Source organism: Engystomops pustulosus, chromosome 10 (assembly GCF_040894005.1).
Source record: "Engystomops pustulosus chromosome 10, aEngPut4.maternal, whole genome shotgun sequence".
Lineage (NCBI taxonomy): Eukaryota > Metazoa > Chordata > Amphibia > Anura > Leptodactylidae > Engystomops > Engystomops pustulosus.
Window position 1 is genome coordinate 51,660,473 of NC_092420.1, and position 21,746 is coordinate 51,682,218.

The 21,746-nt window shown below is 41.2% G+C and overlaps 1 protein-coding gene across 1 annotated transcript in view; it reads left to right on the forward strand.

Annotated features, from left to right (window-relative positions):
* CFH (complement factor H) overlaps nucleotides 1-21,746 on the forward strand; it is a 205,210-nt gene that overhangs the window by 73,216 nt on the left and 110,248 nt on the right. The window contains exon 9 of the mRNA XM_072129059.1: nucleotides 4,643-4,825. Within this exon, the coding sequence (XP_071985160.1) occupies nucleotides 4,643-4,825 (183 nt within the window). The remainder of the gene's footprint in view (nucleotides 1-4,642; nucleotides 4,826-21,746) is intronic.

Genomic DNA, 21,746 nt, shown 5'->3' on the forward strand with positions numbered 1-21,746 from the left:
TCCTGGGTCCGCTCATCACTAAAATAACACAACAAAACCTCTATTGTCACCAAACAACCGTGAAAAAGATGTTTAAGATGCTGAGTAATTTAAAAGTTAGAAAGGGAACCTCTATACGCAATAATGCCCTCCCCCCCGCCCCCAAAGTCCACAAACTGTGCCTTCTTCTGAAATATTTATGTCCCCTGGTAGTTTTTTTTTTTACATATTTGCAGGTTGCAGCATAATTTTTTTTTTTAAATCATCTTTTATTTTTGTGTTGTTGTTCTTGCAACTTTTTATTTTCTCGCAATACTTATGCGAGAAAATACTTAAACAATGTAAACACGTAATATTTAAACAATGGCACATCAAAAATAAAAATGTTTTTCTTATTTATCCTATATATCCAGATGTTTTGCTGCACTTAATAATGGTTTAGGCACAAATTTGGAGCCTGAAGGTGGCGTAGAACAAGAAGCAAAGCAATGAGCTCTTCGGCAGAGCAGTGTAGTGCCTGTATAGTACAACAGCAGACCTCAGCCAGTGTTCACACTTCATGCATCCACTCTTTACAATTCATGAGCTTCTGTTCACAAATATTCTGCATATTCAGCAGCTGAAAGCAGGATAGAAATGTAGAGAGAGGGGGAGAGACAGTACAGAGAAGTGTCCATATGTAGCAGGATGACCACACTAGTGTCTGAGGAGGAATACTGCCCAGAATTACAGAAGGGCAGCAGAAGATCAGCATTGGATGATCCTCACTAGGAGATGATAGAAGTCACTGCTGAGGAGGATCACTGGGTGCAACTTGAGTGTTAGTTTAATGCTGTGTTGGATGAGAAGCCGAAGGGAGCCTACAGGAGGCTTATATGTAAGTGCCAGAACCAGGAATTGTGCCTTTTTTGTGTCCAAAATATAGTACAGTCACAAAATCACACAAATGATAAATAAGATGATTGAACTGGACTCATCATAGTTGTTTGTAGCTTGTGATAATTGAGGTGCAGCAATGCACCTTATTTAGGCGCAAAACCAAAAGTAGTGCAACACAACTGTTATACATGCAGCCCTATATATTCAGGAGGAACATTTTACAAACCTGCTTTGAGAGTCCCTGCCCACACCCTAGAATCTTACACTGACCATCACTGAGTTTTATGAGCTAAAAGGAGCAATAAAACAATTATGAAGTAAGGGGTTAACTGCTTAACGCTCAGCGTATCGGGAAACACGGGGTACCGGCTGTAACTAATAGCCGGCACCCCAGTGTAACGGCCGCGATCGTAGTGGGCTCTGATTGCAGGTGCTTAACCCGTTAAATGCCGCGGTCAGCGCGGCCTTGGCATCTAACATGCTTCTGGGGGGTCTTTCCCCCACGATCGCTCCCCTCCAAACCATTTTGGGGGGGACACCGATCGTTGCTGTGGCATCACTGGCGTCCGATCTGGACCCCGGTCTTGCCTGCAAGAACTGCTAGTAAGATGGCGACTATGACGTCATCTTACTGGCACAGTGCCAGCCTATGAATGTGCATAGGCTGACGCTGCTAATACCCTGCAATACATGCTACTAACTTATACTACAATGTCCCACAAGAAAATATTCTCAAAATAACAGGGATATCTTAAAGTGTTGAAAAGTAATTACCACAGGAACAGACACTGGTCAAATTTTTAAAAAAAGGACTGAGCCTTAACGTACAAACAGGCTGCGTCATTAAAGGGGTTATGCCGCAAAACAAATTACTCCAAAAAGCTCTCAAAGAAGTTAAAATATTTCAAACTAAATTTATTTTTAAACTAATTTGAAGTACAATGTGTCACGAGAAAACAATCTCAAAATCCCCTGAATATCTCACAGCCTTCCAAAGCTATAACCACTTATAGTGACACAGGTCAGATTTGAAAAATGGGGCTGCGTCCTTAAGGCCAAAAGAGGCTGAATACCTTTCTATGTGTTATTATGATGCTTGTTCAGCCTCTACTCTGTTCCACACAGAAGCAGATGTGGGAGGGGCCTAGCGGGGCACATGCACAGCACTGACAGCGGCAGTTATTCCACAACTCATTGGCCTCACCTTTGTGAATCGTGCCAGATGTGTATTGTAGTCGGACAATGCACTTTGGGGGATCTCCAGCTACTTGGTTGCACTAACCTTTCTCTACTTGTATGAATTTATTGTACCATTGAGTCAGAGATGTTTCTGATTTCATGTATTTCTCATACCATTTATTCTGAAGGTCCAGTATCATATTTGATTATATTTGACACTTGGCAGGAGTAAGGGGTGTTTTCAGGGAAACTGTTTTGTACTTCTCTGTCCCTGAAATGAGGTGCATTAACAGGGTTTTTATCATTTTTTTTAAATAAACGTTTGCATTTTCGTATGTTACTTGGGGGCCGTTAATTGCTTCTCTTGTGTATTTTGTAAGGAATTGTGATTAAATCACAGCTTGTATGCCTGCTTTTTGGCGCACAAGCTGTAATAAATGTGTCCCTATCTATTGTAAAAAGATTGCTAGATAGAAGTTAGATAGGAAAGGTTATAGATATGATATAGATAGATAGATAGATATACAGATAGATGATATATAAATAGGTAGGAGATGGATAGATAGTAAATAGATGACAGGTGATAGATAATAGGACTTAGATAGGACCTACTTCCCTGCTAGTCAGGCACAGAGGCCCCTTTGCAGGACAGCAGTGTAACATGGAGGGACAGTGAATGGTGGAGATTACAGGAGGAGGACTGCAGGACATGTTGGAGCTCAGGAGAGGTCAGAGCTCAGCATGTTACTTGTGTTATCTCTGCAGCCTCCTGTGTGACCTGACTAATGGTGGAGGGGGAGAGGGCTACTACATTGCTATGATCCATATTAGAAGGGCTCTGTCCTCTGTGTATCAGATACCCAGGTCTGGTTGCATTTATCTGGCATGTGATGTAGGAAGCCCTGGTGAAGCAGAGGCTTGAAATAAGCAGTAGAGATCACAGGCACCTCGTGTATACAGCTAAGCTCTCTGCCCCTCCTCCTCTCTCACTTCCTATTGGCTGCAGTGTGTCAGCTGATCTCTCAGTGTGGAGAGGAGCTGTGAGCCTGTGGAGTGATCTGTAGTGCAGAGCAGCTGCTGACTCCTTGTGCGCAGACTTGGCCAGATCAGCTGTTGCTCAGGACGGGACACAGCTACCACTAGGGGGCGCCAGCAACCAGAACAAAAGGAGTTATCTCAGTAAGGCTGCATATTTTGTAATAAGTGTAAATGGTGAAAGTACTTGTCACAATGCACTGGGCTCAATTACATTGTGCTATGGTGACACAACCCCTTTAAGGAGTTTAAGTGCAACTGTAAACCTATGGTGATTTTACCAAATCATTATATGTGATTCCCCCTTTGAAAACCAACATAACTCTGCCTACTTTTCTTTCGATAGTTATGTTTTTTTCTGTTCTGAAAGCGTTTGACAAAAATCTTTCTCACATAGAGGTGAAGTGGGTGGAGACTAATATCTGTCAGTCTACACCCTCAGGCTTAGGCCAGCTAGCTTGCCCACAGATCCCATGATGCCTTGTGTTCTCTCTCAAAGTAATTTAGCATTAAAGGGGTTTTCCCACAAAGGCAAGTCAGGTCCTATCCCATTGATAGAGCCTAACTTGCTGATCAGTGGGAGTCCTGCAGATCGCGAGAACGAGGGCTCGGCAATCTCCGTCAGCTCCATAGAGATTAAAAAAATAGAATGGTCATGCAGCTCTCCCCCACCACGAAACAGACAGAAACAAAATGTAAATGAGCTACGGACTTATAGGGCTTGTCAGCACATGGAGAGGAGGCAGACAGTACAGTAATGAGGTAATGTGAGGGCTATAGCAAGGAAACTACTGCATATAGGTAATAAAGATATTAGGCAAACTCCAGGAGTGTCTGGTGGCAGAGATAAATGTTGTATTGAACTGATGTTTATGACCGCCTGGACCACAGTGCTCCCTCATTGGATAATTATGCATGCCTCTAGCGTGCGTTAGCCGGAACTCGTACAGGGGAATGGGAGGGAGGAGGAGGGAAGAAGCACCTCTTTGTGGTGTTGCAGACTGTCCCTGCTCCGCCCCTGCTGTTTCCTCATCCCCTAAACTACAGTAACAGATGGAGTCAGTGGAGTTACTGTTAAGGGGTTGCCTGGAAACTTGGGGGCAAGGCAATTGCCCATTTTGCCCACCCCCCTACCGCCTAACTTCGGCACCAAAGAGGAGTAACAGGACATAAGAAAGTGGAAGGAGTGGATTCATTTGTAGATTTCATATCTTTAGATTACTTTCAGTATGTGTTTTTCGCTTCCTGCTCACTGCACAAGTGCTGAGGGAGCAAGGGATTAGGTGAGACAGTGTGACAGCCTGTAAAGCTACCTTAGGCTAATTAGCATACATTTAAAATTTTATTTTAAAAGGAATGCCATGGATAACAAATATCAGATAATAACCATAGTCACAGTGCCTGGATCTAGGAGTGTCTATGGTTTATCATGCTTGATGTTGATAGAATTCCTTAAATGTTTTGTGGCACATCTGTTTTTTATCAATTATTTTTCCTGGTATACATTTAGTTGGATAGTGATCTTACCCTGGTTGTATTAACAAATAATTTAACATGTTTTTGTTTTTAGGACTCTGTACATACAGAGAGGCTTTTGTTGAAAATGCAGAACTTAGCAATTTAAAGAGTGAATATGCAGAAGGAGAAAAAGTAGATTTCCAATGTGACGACAATTTTATAACATCCGATGGAAAATCAAAAGGACACAGAACATGTCTTTCTAATGGAAAATTTACTCCAGCAAAATGTTCTAGTAAGTTTTATCTAGTATTCTTGGTTCTTTGTAGTTGATATTTATCACATTTTTTTAGTATTGACATTCATATAGGAATCTAAGCTAAAGGCAGTAGATGTTTACAAATACTAGCTATATCAATATTCAGTTATGCTCATACTATGATCTGGGTTTCTGTTCTGCTTCATTATAGGAGCAGGGCCATTAAAAATGGGAGGGCAAAATGTATAGAACAATTGATTCCAGAGCTGCCCACAAGACTATCCATCTAATATATAAAGCTGGATGTATATGTTGCTAGTGACTCAGGGAACATCTTAGACCAGGTATTGAGCCAAAATTTTTACTCCACGCTTTCCAAAATCCACGTATTAACCAAAATATACAGGAGCCAGGAGCTGCTGCTGTGGCAGTTGGAAGCTGAAGCGTGATTAGGATTAGTTGCTATTCTGCCACAGGTCATTAATATGAGCTCTGAGCTTTAATAGGTTACAATAGGCAATGAGTATAATACAGCTTAGCTGTGAGGTAAGTTATGAAGTAATATGTAAGGTAATATGATAACCACCATATATAGGAGCCATTGTCTGCAGTGGCAATCAATCTATTTTGCTACAGGTCATTGATATGAGCTCTGAGCTGTGATTGGTTATGATAGGCAATGAGTATAATACAGCTTATGTGTGATGTTAGACGTGAAGTAATATGTGAGGTAATATGAGTTAGTATGATAACCACCATATACATGAGCCACTGTCTGCTGCTGCAGTGGCAGTTGAAAGCTGAGCCGTGATTGGTTGTTGTTCTGCCACTGGTCATTAATATGAGCTCTGACTTTTGATAGGTTACTATAGGCAATGAATATAATATAACACAGCTTATATAATATAACACAGCTTAGGCTGTGTTCACACGTTGCATTTTGTTTGCATTAATGCATGTATTTTCAAATGTATAACAACAGATGAGAAAGGGAGATTTGCCTAATTGTTGTCAACATTGCATTTATAAAACGCAAGCGCTAACTCGATATTAACGCATATGCTAACAAAGTGTTAACATATATGTGTTAATATACTGTTAACATGTGTGTTGACATTGTGTAAATGCAATGTTGACAGCAATGTAATTAGGCAAATCTCTTCTCAACTGTTGCGATGCATTTCAAAAAGCATGCTTTAACACAAACAAAATTGCAACGTGTGAGGTAAGATGTGAAGTAATATGTGAGGTAATATGATAGCCACCATATACAGGAGTTACTTTAGTCAATGAGTATAATACAGCTTACGTGTGAGGTACAGTGAGTGACAAAGAGACAGGTGGGGAGAATGAGACAGGCAGGGAGAGTGAGTGAGTGACTGACCAAGAGACAGCCAGTGAGTGTTAGTGAGCGACCAAGAGACAGGCGGGGAGAGTGAGTGACAGAGAGACAGGCGGGGAGAGTGAGTGACAGAGAGACAGGCGGGGAGAATGAGTGACAGACAGTGACGTAACTAGGAATGAGTGGGCCCCATAGCAAATTTTTGGCTGCCCCCCCCCCCCCTGCCGACGACCACGGCACATCTTCCTATTCCCTGCTCATTTTGAATATATATATATATATATATATATATATATATATATATATATATGGGTATTTTTTATTGCAAGTATACAATGTTACTCACACAGGAATAACACATAAGGCATTTATAGTTTAACATATTTTAGCACTTATTTACCCTAGGTCATAGTCATAACTTACCCAAAGCACCATGTTTCCATCACTTCTTGCTTGATATAAATTTTAACTTTAAAACATCTAGGAAGAACCAAAACCACAAAAATTATAGCGGTTATTCTTGCATAAAGTTATATAATTATTTGTGATTCATTAAAAATGTAAAAGTTTCTTAACTTGTATGTAATTCATCAACACTTAATTGGACAGGAAGTATCATATTCAACTAGTTTTCATCTTCTGAAAAGTTGTATTTTCGAACATATTAAACACATGAAAAACTCGCCAACCTATACAAAATATATAAATAATCCAAATTCTGTTCAGGTTTCCCCAATCAACATTGATTACAAAATACATTTCAAGTTTTCTAACTTACGTTAACAAAACCAGAACTTGCAAGGGATGATCAACCTAGAGAAATCAATAAAAATCATATTTATTAGAGGTTTTACTTTAACTGTATTAATTGTTAAAGGAGTTGTGCTTGTTCACTCCATAACAATAAACTTCCTGAGAAGCAAGGATTAATAGCGTGATGCCCAAGGTGTAGGGCACAACTGCTTCAATGTCAAGGTGGATTTAGTTGTGAATGAACAAAGTTTCCCATCATTTTATGCTGTCAGCAAAAAATGTGTGCAAACTCTGTACTACATCAAAAAACCCTGCAACTTCCTTGATATTGGCCATTGCATCTTGTAGAACCAAGTTAAGATTGTGTGCTGCACAGTGTACATAAAGAGCATTCTGCTCTTTTTCTAAAATCTTTGCTTGCACTCCAGAGTATATGCCACTCATGGTTGCAGCTCCATCGTACCCCTGGCCGCGACACTTATTTAATTTCAGACCTTTGCTCTCTATGCAGGTTATAATATTTTTCTATATTACTGCAGCACTGTGATCTTTTACAGCATAAAAACCTAAAAAATACTTCATGTATTTTCACGTTGGTTGCTCTCCCATTCTCTGCTCTGTCAACAGACATGTACCGGAAAACCTGGCTCAGCTGATCAACCTTTGATATGTCCTGTGTAGTATCCATTATCCCCTTAACGCTCTGCGCCGTAGCTCTACGGCGCAGAGGTATAAGGGATGTATGAAAAGGGCTCACGGGCTTAGTCCTCTTCATACAGAGGTGGGGGTTGTTGCATATTGCAGCAAACCCCCACCGCTAATAACCGCGGTCGGTGCTTGCACCGATCGCGGCTGTTAACCCTTTCAACGCCGCCGGCGGCATTTAAAAGACGGCAGCGCGATCGGTTGCCATGGTAGCCTCGGGTCTTCGTTTGACCCGAGACTATCTGGTATCTGCAGATTCGTTACAATGATTGCAATGAATGTGCTGCAAAAATGCTGCAACACCCTCGCCGATGCAATGGCGAGGGAGGGTTTGCGAATAAGCCCCATAGCATGTCACCACATCACACAGGGGACATTGCAGTGGTTAATCCTGCCTGGCAAGGCAGAAGTTAAATCTGGGTATGATGTAAAAGTCCAGTATCCAATGATCTGTGTTACATCCTGTCTCTGTGAGCTGAGAGGTAATTGGAGGAGCAGCCACCACCTGACCAAGGGGAGATAATAAAACCCCTGGCCAAGAATATTCTAGAGAGCAGTCTCTCCCAGGAGGGAGAAGAGACCAGTCCTAGTCAGACCCTCTGGGTCTGCAGGACACGAGAAGAGAGTAGTTAGCTGAGCAGTAGCTCAGAGGCAGAGACTGGAGTCTCTCCAGTACAGACTCTTCGGAGTCTGTACATCTAGCACACCAGACCAGAGCAGGAAGAGCCTAGCCCCTGCCTGAAGTGGAGATAGTAGCTAGGTAGTGAGGAAAGGGGTATTATCCTACCTTCAAGGGTGATACCTGAAGATATCCAGGATCAAGCTGAAGCATCCTATTAGGACACAGCTGCCTCCCAGCCTGCCCTTGCATCCAGGCTGGTGATCTACATCCTGTGGCTCCCTCCAAATACCTCTCTAGTACTCCACCATCTTGTTAAAGGCACGTTGCTGATGTTCCTGTCGGTTCCAATAAAGAACTGTAAGTGTTTCTGTTCAACCTCTGCCTCCGTCTGGTCCCTGCTACTACAACTACCTTCATCACAGGCACCCTGTCCACTACACAGAGACTCACACTCGGGACATTAAGGGGTTGCCCCAGGGAGATCCTCTATAGCAGCCTCTCCCTCATCATTTCTTGCCAACACCACCCTGCTGGAGACCTGCCAGGCTGTAGGTCAGCCCTCCGGTTCCCCATACCAAGCACCGTGATACAAGCGTGCTTAGGCTGCAACCGCCAGCCACTCCGGTACCGCGGGCCCCGGCTGTCTCCAGGCCTCACCTCAAGGGCTAGGCCCCGGTGGGGGATGTTGCAATGCCATATATTGCAATACAGAAGTATTGCAGTATATGGTAGGAGAGATCTGACTATCTAGGGTTAATGTACCCTAGATGGTCTAAAAAATAAAAAAAATTAATAAAATATTAAAAGTTCAAATCACCCCCCTTTCCCTAGAACGGATATAAAACATAATAAACAGTAAAAATTAAAAACATATTAGGCATCGCCGTGTCCCAAAATGCCCGATCTATCAAAATATAAAAACGGTTACGGGCGGCGGTGACCTCCGAGGCGGGAAATGGCGCCCAAATGTCCGAAATGCGACTTTTACACCTTTTTACATAACATAAAAAATGAAATAAAAAATGATCAAAATGATGCACAGACCTCAAAATGGTAGCAATGAAAACGTCGCCTCATTTCGCAAAAAATGACTCCTCACACATCTCCGTGCGCAAAAGTATGAAAAAGTTATTAGCGTCAGAAGATGGCAAATTTTTTTTTTCTTTTTTGTACATATTCGTTTAATTTTTGAAAATGTATTAAAACACAATAAAACCTGTATAAATTTGGTATCACCGCGATTGCACCAAACCAAAGAATAAAGTAGGCATGTTATTTGGAGTGAAGAGTGAAAGTCGTAAAAACTGAGCCCACAAGAACGTGACGTGCGTTTTTTTTTCAATTTTTCCACATTTGGAATTTTTTTTCAGCTTCGCAATACACAGCATGTTAAAATAAATAACATTACGGGAAAGTAAAATTTGTTACGCACAAAATAAGCCCTCACACAGGTCTGTGCACGTAAAAATGAAAAAGTTATGGATTTTTGAAGTTGGAGAGCGAGAAATGAGCCGAAAAACCCTGCGTCCTTAAGGGGTTAAAATAGAGTAAAATTATGCCTGTTGAATGTCTGAGACAATTTCTTTTTGCACTTGTCTCCGAAAGAATTTGGATGATCTCGTTCTGGATTTTTGGGCTCAGATATTTTGTGGATCTTTGGGGCATTTCAATAAGTTCATGAAGAACTGGATCATAATCTGCTAAAGTTGAATTATGGAGAGGAAGTTTCCATGATTAATTTCCCCCAAATGTTTTTGATGACCACGAAATGACATATTGGCCATTGCCATAATTAACGTCACATTAGCAATCCTTTGTAGAGCTTGCCTCCAAAAGTTCTTCTCTCGCCTCATTTGCTTTTCAGTGTCCTCATCTACACAGGAATCAACCTGAGTAAATAAAAAAAGGAAAAGTTCAATCACCCCCCTTTTCCCTAGATCACATATAAAATCAAATAAACAGTAAGAATCATAAGCATGTTAGGTATCATCGCATCCCAAAATGTCCGATCTATCAAAATCTAATAACGATTTTTCACGGCTTTTAACCCCGTAACGGAAAATAGCGCCCAAAGTCAAAAGTGCCACTTTTTTTGCCATTTTGAAAAATATAAAAAATTCTATAAAAAATGATCAAAAGGGCGTACAGTGGTCAAAATGATAGCATAAAAAATGTCATCAAAGTCACACAAAATGACACCACCCAACGCTCCGTACACTGAAGAATGAAAAAGTTATTAGTGCCAGAACATGGCAAAATGAAGATTTCTTTTTTGTACAGGTTTTAATTTTTGTAAATGTATGAAAACATTATAAAACCTGTACAAATTTGGTATCCTCGTGATCGTACCGACCCAACAAATAAAGTAGACATGTCATTAGGGGCGCACAGTGAAAGCTATAAAATCCAAGCCCACAAGAATATGGCAAAAATGCATTTTTTCATCATTTTCAATGCATTCAGAATTCTTTTTCCGCTTACTGGCATGGAATAATAAATACTGTCACTAAAGAGTGCAATTTGTTATGCAGAAAACAGGCCCAAACACAGCTCTTTACATGGAAAAATAAAAAAGTTAGATTTTTGAAGGGGGGGAGCGAAAAATGAAAATGCAAAAATGAAAAAGGGCCACTCCTTATTTTCCCATGAAGGAAAGTTATTGTAAATTCCTGGGATAGGGCCTAACTTGCTGATCAGTGGGGGTCTCGGTGCCGAGACCACTGCAGATCGCGAAAACGAGAGTCCTCACCGATCTCCATCATCTCAATAGAGATTAATGGAGCAGAACGGTCATGCGCAGCCCTCTGCTCCATTAATCTAACGGAGCAAGGAGGGATGCGATGGACCCCTCATTTTCGCAATCTGCAGGGGTCTCAGCACTGAGACCCCCACTGTTTAGCAAGTTAGGCCCTATCCCGTAGATAGGGCCTTACTTTCCTTCGTGGGAAAACCCCTTTAAAAACCGATCTTGCATGTAACCTGGGGAATGACTATAAATGCAATCGGCACAAGATCCAAGGATATAACTTTTACCTGATTTGATTGATACAGTATATCCGACTGATTTAAAACACAGTTTTAACTACTTATTTCCTTTATGAACCATTATCAGGAACACCTGAACATTTAACACATGGTGGGGTAGTCCCTGCGTTGCCTGGGTGGTCTTTGGGCTGCTCACTACCGACACTGGGAAGTAAGGTTAAGGACAAATACGTAGTGTTAATACATAGGAGCAGATATATCAAGCTGTCTGAAAGTCAGAATATTTCTTGTTGCCTATGGCAACAAATTACAGCTCCCCTTTAAAATATTCATGAGCACTGGTAAAATGAAAGCAGAGTTGTGATTGGTTGCCATGGGCAACTAGAAATATTCTGAATTTCAGACAACTTGATAAATCTGCCCCATTGTGTTAAAGTAAGCCACACTCACTTTTGTCCAGATCCTTTTATCTCTATAGATTGTAGGGTATGTAGCTGTTTTTTTCTCCATTTCTCTTCAAGTTTTGATCACGGTTTGGCCTTCACCCTTCATGTAGTGCTCTTCTCAATAAAATGTAGGAAAATTATTATAGCTTGACAGCAAGTTAATTTTTAACTTTTTGTAGTCTTTGCAGCAGAAAATAGCTCTGAGCACATTTGGACATTAAACGGGGTTGAATGGGCCTTTAATATTCACAATCTACCATAAGGATAACTCATTCCGGTCTGATGCCTGTACTGCCATATAAAGTCATTTTTAAAATCAGCATAGAAGAAGTTATTGGAACTTGCCAACAGCTACAAATGACATTCCTGGTGAAAGAAACGCTTTAAGCTGACGACTAAGAGTAATTCTTTCCATATGCATATGTACTGACTGTGGGACCGTAACAATGTACGGGCCTATTTCCACAGGTTGATGGCGTACATGAAACCTTTCACATCAAAACGGAGTCCATGTGCTCTAACTACTGCTAATCTCCCTATGACTACATAGGAGTTCATGTAATATGGTGCACAAGTGTCCGGAAATGTAAATCAAATAAACCAAGTAAACCAATGAACTCTAAAAGCCCAACACAGATTAATAGTATTTATATATACTTCTTTTTATTATCCTTTTTTATAAAATGTTTTGCAGATCTGTGAATGCTGTATACTTTGCCTTATTAAGTGGAGTACTTTAGCCATGTGGATAGTTTGATTTAATAAAATGGTTGACAGTGGTGTGTCAGGGAGTTTTTATAAAAAAAAATAATCCTAAAAATCTTTTTTTTTAACTCAAAACTTGCCTTAGTAATGGCGCTGTCTAATAGACTGCATCAATTGCTAGGATTGGGACCTTGTGTTAGCTGGTAAAAAAGGCTGGGAAGAGCTGGATACAATCCAGTACCTGACCATCTACAGATGATCAGGTACTAAGGCGGTTGCAGGCTGGTATTGGGCTCTGCCCAAAAACAGTGGGTGCTCAAATTCCAGTAACATCAGGGTGCTGAAGCTGTATTGTATCGGGCTGGTTATAGAAAATGAGGGTCTCCGCACCGTTTTTGTAAAATATATATATTTTTAAATGACATGGGGTTCCCTCTCATTTTCATTACCAGCCAGATACAATAGAGCAGCAGCACCCTGACATTACTGTGGTGTGAGTGCCCATTGGTATTGGTACCATCACAGCCCAATAATACCAGCCTACAGCCGCCCAAGCACCTGACCATCTATAGACGGTCAGGTACTGGATTGTACCCTGCTCTTCCTGAAAGCCTCATTTTACTAATAAAAAGCCCCTAGCAGCCTCCCTTAACAAATAATAGAGTTATATACTCACCCTCCGTTGATGTCTTCTTCCCTGTAGCTGACCAAAATGGCGACTCGGCTCCTCCAGGTTGCACCGCGCGCCTCTGGTCACATGACTGACGCGACCTGATGTCAGGTCACGTTAGTCACGTGACAAGGGGTGCACATTGCAGCCTGGAGGAGATACAGATGGTGGGCCGACCGGACCGCCGACTTGGCCCAGGATGGGTACGCAGTGGGCAGAAACACAGGAGGGTGTTGCAGGAACACAGGGGCAGAAGGAACAGAGTAAGGGGGCACGTTGCGCTATATAGCAGTGCCCGGGCGATGGTCGGATCAGGTCTGGAAATGCAGCCCCGACTGCAGTCTGCAGACATTGTGATTGTGCCGGCGCCCGGACCCCTGAACCTCATGGGCCGCGTAGCAACCACTACGGCTGCTACGGTGGTAGTTACGCTACTGCTGATGGAGCAGTGGCCATTGCTGACAGAGGTGGAGAGAGTGAGTGTGAGACAGACAGGAAGAGTCACTGAGAGACAGGAAGAGTGAGTGACAGGCAGAGAGAAATAGATAGATGCATAGATAGATATATATTATTTTTTTTCCAACCAATTGTATTTTGTTATTGCTAAGCGCTGTTATTTACTATCCAGGGCAACGCCGAGAGCTACAACTAGTTGACTATAAAGATGTCCATTGACCTTACATTAATGGTGTGTTTTATCTAATGTAGAGTCCCCCTATCTATGGGATGTTTAAATCTACTTAAACATTTTTGATGGTAGGACATTTATGCCCTATGCGAGTGATGGAAAACCTTTTAGAGGCCGAGTGCCCAAACTACAACAAAGACCCGCTTATTTATCGCAAAGTGCCAACACAGAAATTTAATTTGTGATTTATACTTCCTTCTCTGTCACAGTTTTCATTGATACCAGCACCTGAGGACACCAATAAAGCAGAAAGTAGTCCCAGGTACAGCTGTCACTTTAAAATAGCTCTGTGCACAGCAAGTCCTGGGCAGTCTGGGACTGCAGGAAGATACCTGGAGTCATCTCTGGTGATGGCCTGAGTGCCCACAGAAAGGGCTCCGAGTGCCACCTCTGGTACCAGTGCCATAGATTAGCCATCACTGCCCTATGCCATGCTTTTTACTCTAACCACTAGCATTCCACACAGTATATTACCCACCCCAATACCCCTACATAGTATAATGCCCCCTTTGATCAATTTATTTATCCACCATTTATAACACCCTATCTTTTTGTACCCTTCACATTGTGGCTCTCTTCATCTCCTCTTTGTATTGTGACCCTATCTTTCCCTCCTTATATATTGTCAGCCCTTTTTCTTCCTCCTCCTGAAAATGTGTCTCCCTCCCCACATTATGCAGAACCTACTAAAGGTTTACTTTGGGGAACAGTAGGAGCAGTTTCCTTACAGAGTAAACCTTTTTCAATCAAATACCCAGCAGTTTCCAGGTCTTGAAGCCAACAGGGCAAACCTCAAAATGTGCATCTCCCCTCCCCACTGCTGCAAATCCTTATAATGAACATATCTGCTGCTGCACAACCTTGTAATTTAAAGCTTAGCTACTGCAGATCATAATATACATCTCATCTGTGGTTTGTCACAGATTTCACCATTAAAAATGCTGTAAAATGCTGATAATTTTCCACAATGGAATTTTGTGTGCAGAATTTAAGTGCAGTGTGGATGTAGCCTTCTTCTCAAAAAATATCAGATCCTAAACAGATATAAGAGACAGCGTGTTCTAGCAATATGCCATCACTTTATATAATCCATATACTGTACATAAAGCCTTTAATTATAAGGTCAATTTCACATCAATGCAAATTGCTTATGTTATCTTCTTACATTATAAAAGAGCATTTCGGAAACAAAATACAGAAACTAAGTGGAAGGTCTCCATACACCTTCCATTCCCTATAGTAATAAATGTGTGGAATGTCTCCATACATCTTCCATTCCCTAAAGGGTTACATGTATGGATAATATTCCATACACAATCCATTCCCCGTGGGGTTGAAAGTGGAAAGTCTGCTAAATCTGACCATAGTCACACAGGTGCACAGCTCATAAGTATCTTCAGGTTCCCACATGTTGTGTTGCACAAACCATGATGCGCCATCAGCACACACTATGATGTCAGCAAGTCATGGTATATGCGACAGCGGCAAACGGGAGACCGGAGCTTCAGAAGGCATTAGAAGACCTGGGGGGGGGGGGGGGATCGTAAAGCTGAGTAGACAGGTTTTAATTTTAATAGGCTGGGCATATAGGGGATTGCTGGCTATATACTAAAGGGCTGGCATTGGTTAAATACTAGGGGGCAGGGGCTGGCTATATACTAGGAAGCTGCTGGCTATATAACAGGGTGCAGGAGGTTGGCTATATATTAAGGGGATACTGGCTGTATACTGGGGGCTGGCTGGCTAGAGGCTGTGACCAATGAATTTCCCTTCCTAGGCTTATACTCGGTTTTCCCAGTTTTTTGTGTTAAAATTACGTTCCTCGGCTTATACCCGAGTATATACGGTAATAGAAGGTTTTATGTTCAACTTTTCTATCCCCATATGAATACATGAAATGAAAGCTCTTTCTGTCATGTTTCTGGTAATTAACCCCTTACCTACGTGTGACGTAGTTTTACGTCACATGCCGGGCCCGGTACATGGATCAGTTCCCTTAGAACTGATATAAATATAAATCAACAGTAAAAATCATAAAATCATTAGGTATCGCCATGTCTGAAAATGCCCGATCTAGCAAAATATGATAACGTTTTTTCAATGCGTTTAACTCCGTAACGGAAAATCGCGCCCAAAGTCGAAAATGCCACTTTTTTGCCATTTAAAAAAAAATTCTATAAAAAGTGATCAAAAGGTTGCACAGTCCTAAAAATGATAACATTATAAACTTCATCAAAATCCGCAAAAAACAACACCACCCAAAGCTCCATACACAAAAGTATAATAAAGTTATTAGCCCCAGAAAATGGCAAAATCCCCCCAAAAAAATTTGTACAGGAGGTTTTAATTTTTTTAAATGTATGAAAACATTATAAAACCTATATAAATTTGTTATCCCTGTAATCGTACCGACCCAAAGAATAAAGTATGCATGTCATTTGGGTCGTACAATGAAATCCGTAAAATCCAAGCCCACAAGAATACGGAACAAATGCATTTTTTTTACCAATTTCACTGCATTTGGAATTTTTTTCCTGCTTTCCAGTACACGGCATGGAATATTAAATACCAACATTTTGAAGTGTAATTTGTTACGCAGAAAATAAGCTGTCACACAGCTCTGTACATAGAAAAATTAAAAAGTTACAAATTTTTGAAGGTGGGAAGTGAAAAATGAAAACGCAAAAATGAAAAAGGGCTGCAGCGTTAAGGGGTTAAAATAGTAAAAATTCTGCAGGCTGCAACTCTATTTCAGTGTTATAAACAAAGGAATAGGAAGACAATTGGGGACTGAGGGAGATGGACTGGGGAATTGCATCTATAAATAACACCATTATACTATATATAGGTAGGTCAAATTCATAAATATTTGGACAGAGACAGCATTTTTCTAATATTGGTTCTGTACATTACTAGTAAATTCTGTGAGTAATTAAGCTGTTGTTATAGCCAAAGAGTCACAAGACCATAATCTTATATAATTTAATTCCATCACAAGTGGAGAACTCATATTCTTCTGCAGCTGGCATCTTTGTATGGCTTGCATCTCAAATAAGCAAAAAAAAAAACTTTTTTGTTATATCCCTTTATTTATTATTTGAATTTTGTTTATAATGGCTTTAGACCACTTCATCTTTAATGCAATTGGTTCTTCTATGTATTATTTTTGGTTGGAAGGTAATGCACAAACTATTATTGGTTCATGTCTGAGTGTGCCTATTTTTGTTTAAAGTGGTTGTCCTAGACTAAGTAAAAAAAAAAAAAAAAGAGCGGATCTACCTTGTCCAGTGCCGCTCTCTCTGGGCGTTTGTTAACAGGGGCACGGAAGCTCCGCTCTTGCAGCTTGCGGCTGGGTAGGCGTGCTCGTCTGTCACCATGTTCCAGCACCTGTTACAGTGCTGGGACAATGGTCAGACCCTGTAAGCAAACAGAGGCACCGCCAAGAGATAGCACGGCGCAGGACAGTGGGAGCACCAGACAAGTTAAGTACTAGTTATTATTTTTTATGCAGCCCATCTCCGGCCACCTTGTTTTTTCACTTAAACCCAAACAACCCCTTTATTGTTTGCCACATTTTATAGCAATCTGTAGTATTAATCATAAATGCTATCTGTAATGTTGCTTTATCTAGCAATTATTTGAGAATGTTATTTTTATTTTATTTTATATCTCTATCTATTTTAATGCTTTTCAAACAGTTTTGTGACCAGCAAATCTTCATTCTTATTGGTCACAACGGCCACAACACATCGGAACACATTTACTTAGGTCCTTGCACCAGTTTTCAGACTTTGCATGTTCTTTTATATGCAGACTTCTTGTACATGTGTTTAAGAAGGGTCATAATGTGCCATGACTGCACTACCTTCACACGGCACAAATTACATCACTGAAGGGGGTGTTCCGGTGCACGGTCGTACTGCGCGACACATTAATCATGCAGAGACTAACAGTAGCGTAGCACACGCCCAGTGGTGTAACTAGCTCCATCCTGCACATAATACTTCAGAATACACATAAACCATATATACACTATACAGACATATGCACACATACACTATATATGCATAACACACATATATAAACACAGCACCATATATATGCAACACACACTATATACACTCACCGGCCACTTTATTAGGTTCACTATGCTAGTAACGGGTTGGATCCCCTTTTGCCTTCAGAACTGCCTCAATTCTTCAGGCATAGATTCAACAAGGTGCTGGAAGCATTCCTCAGAGATTTTGGTCCATATTGACAAGATGGCATCACACAGTTGCCGCAGATTTGTCGGCTGCACATCCATGATGCGAATCTCCCTTTCCACCACATCCCAAAGATGCTCTATTGGATTGAGATCTGGTGACTGTGGAGGCCATTTGAGTACAGTGAACTCATTGTCATTTTCAAGAAACCATATATAAGAACCAAAAACAAAACCATGTGTCAAGTAGCTGAAAAACAGTAAATCCTTTATTTAAAGATACAAACATAGGAAAATCAAATGGACAGACAATATAAAACCAATTAAAAACACGAAAAGCAGATTTATTGTCCATTTGATTTTCCTATGTTTGTATCTTTAAATAAAGGATTTACTGTTTTTCAGCTACTTGACACATGGTTTTGTTTTTGGTTCTTATATATTATTTTCTCATGTGTGTAGTATCATTTGATTGGGTTATCTTACGTGGATTTGATTCCGTTCTGGACAAATTTTCAAGAAACCAGTCTGAGACGATTCCAGCTTTATGACATGGCGCATTATCCTGCTGAAAGTAGCCATCAGATGTTGGGTACATTGTGGTCATAAAGGGATGGACATGGTCAGCAACAATACTCAGGTAGGCTGTGGCGTTGTAACGATGCTCAATTGGTACCAAGGGGCCCAAAGAGTGCCAAGAAAATATTCCCCACAACATGACACCACCACCACCAGCCTGAACAGCGTTGATACAAGGCAGGATGGATCCATGCTTTCATGTTGTTGACGCCAAATTCTGACCCTACCATCCGAATGTCGCAGCAGAAATCGAGACTCATCATACCAGGCAACGTTTTTCCAATCTTCTACTGTCTTATTTCGATGAGCTTGTGCAAATTGTAGCCTCAGTTTCCTGTTCTTAGCTGAAAGGAGTGGCACCCGGTGTGGTCTTCTGCTGCGGTAGCCCATCCGCCTCAAAGTTTGACGTACTGTGCATTCAGAGATGCTCTTCTGCCTACCTTGGTTGTAACGGGTGGCGATTTGAGTCACTGTTGCCTTTCTATCAGCTCGAACCAGTCTACCCATTCTCCTCTGACCTCTGGCATCAACAAGCCATTTCCGCCCACAGAACTGCCGCTCACTGGATGTTTTTTCTTTTTCGTACCATTCTCTGTAAACCCTAGAGACGGTTGTGCGTGAAAATCCCAGTAGATCAGCAGTTTCTGAAATACTCAGACCAGCCCTTCTGGCACCAACAACTATGCCACGTTCAAAGGCACTCAAATCACCCTTCTTCCCCATACTGATGCTTAGTTTGAACTGCAGGAGATTGTCGTGACCATGTCTACATGCCTAAATGCACTGAGTTGCCGCCATGTGGTTGGCTGATTAGAAATTAAGTGTTAACGAGCAGTTCGACAGGTGTACCTAATAAAGTGGCCGGTGAGTGTATATACTCTACACATACAAAAATAAATCAACACCATATATAAATAACACTGAAATACAGATGCACATAAATATATATAATACAAAATATATATATACTCTAATACCTTCACAATACAAATAGCAGTACAGTAATGAATACACCACATACATAAATATACACCTGCTGGAAATATACTGCACATTACTATACAGCACCCAAAAAATTACTGCACACCATCACTTGCTGTATAACTCAGCCTTAGCTCCGACCTTTTTCCTCTAATTTGTCCTGGTCTTCATCTTGGTGGCTCCTCACAGATGACGCTTCTTCTTCTCCATCAGTTACAGAACTCTGATAACTTCTCCAGCTGTGACTTATTGCTACAGAATTCACCACAAGTCGTCTTCAGCTCTGTGCAGCACATTCCGAAACTGCGCTCCTAAAAACACCACAGTTACTTACAGTACAATGTTACATACTTTAAAACCCATCTCCTAATTTATATATGGCGCCTACTAACTGTTGTATGGCAACGACATCCTCTTATAACTTTAAGTTTACTCCGATTCATTTATATTAGGCAAAGCAGTACCCCATTAAATATATATGTAACCCTGCAATCCACCATTTATTAAAGTAGCAGAGCAGTAACAGTAGCCATTATAATTTCCCCCACCTCCTCTTATTACATAACAGTAGCCATTATAATTCCCCCCCACTCCCCTTAATACATACCAGTAGCTATTAATATATACCCACCCCCTTATTTTACATACCAGTAGCCATTATAATATCTCCCACCCCCTTATTACATACCAGTAGCAATTATCATCTTCCCCCAACCCCTTTATTACATACCAGTAGCCATTATTATATCCCCCACCCCCCTTATTACTTTCCAGTAGGCATTATTATAATACATCCAGCCCCCTTATTACAAACCAGTGGCAAATATTAAATCCCCCTACCCCCCTTATAACATACCAGTAGCCATAATTATAATACCCCCTCCCCCTTATTACAAACCAGTAGTCATAATATCCCCCTCCCCCTTATTACAAACCAGTAGTCATTATAATATTCCCCCACCCCCCCTTATTACAAACCAATAGGCATTATTATTTACCCCCACCCCCTTTTACTATATACAATGAGTGGAATAATAAATATATATACTCACCTTTTGTGATCCGTTGCTTCGGCGATGAGTGGCTGTCTTTAGTGCACGGATTAAGTGTGGGCAGCGTAATTACGTCATAACGCTGCCGGCATGACCGAGCACTGCTGCTGTAAAGAATGACTGAGCAGGAAGTGTCATTGCACGTCACTTCCTGCTCGGACTCAGCTGCATCGGAGGACAGCTCATAGGACAGCTCATAGCCGCAATAGGGTACCCGTCGGCTGCACATATTTTAATCTGTGACAGTCGCACTCCCACCCCCCACAGCAATCACCAGCAAACTACAGGAGGGCCCGGCTGCAGCTGTAATGGGTGAATATACTGCCACCAGCGAGGCACATATGACAGACACAGCTCAGGCCTTTCTCTTACAGGGGCGGTTGCACCCACTGCGACTGTGATCGTTACTCTCCTGCACATGCCCCATGTTGTAGGTGCACCAAAAAGTTGGTGCACTCTGTGGGAGCAGTGCAAAGGGCGCCGGATTAATAAAGAACGGGAACCACAAATCATGAATCTAGCGCCCCCTGCATCTTTCACAGGCAAACTACACATAGTGCAGTTTGCACTGTTTTTAGTTTATGTGCCCTACTTGGTTTGCACAATATCTGGACATTTTTTGCTGTGTTTTTGAAAAATTTTAAAGGACCTTTTGTTCATTTATAGTTTTTGTGGGGTTAAAGTCACAAAAACTGGAGACAATTTTTTTGTAATACGTAGTATATATTTTTATTGTTTTTCCTATTACCTGAAAATGACCATTATAATTGAATACCTTAGTGTTAACATATATAGTCATGTAGTAACTATAGCAATAATTTTTTTATAGTGCAGAAAGGGATTTTTGGGAATAATATTCATGTTTATTTCTAAATATTTATTAATTTTTTGAGTCTTTTAACTTCATGTGTCCCCATTGAGGTCATAAAGACACCTTGGGGACATTTTCAACGTGATTATTTTTCTTACAAGTCTTCCACTGTAACTGGGGCATCTATAAGAGCCCCAGTCAAAAGGGAAATGACCCCCTGTGGGGGAAATGTCTGGGGCAGAACTCCACTGATCGGACTCAGCAGCTCTGTTTAACCCTTTCAGACCCGCCAATCCCTTGACCTATAGACCTGGTGACAGTGCTAGCTCTGCTATTCACTGTATAGAGCCACTTCAGTGCTATGCAAGGAAGAAAGGAGAAGGCCTTCTCCTCTGCCTTCGCTCTATGGTATCT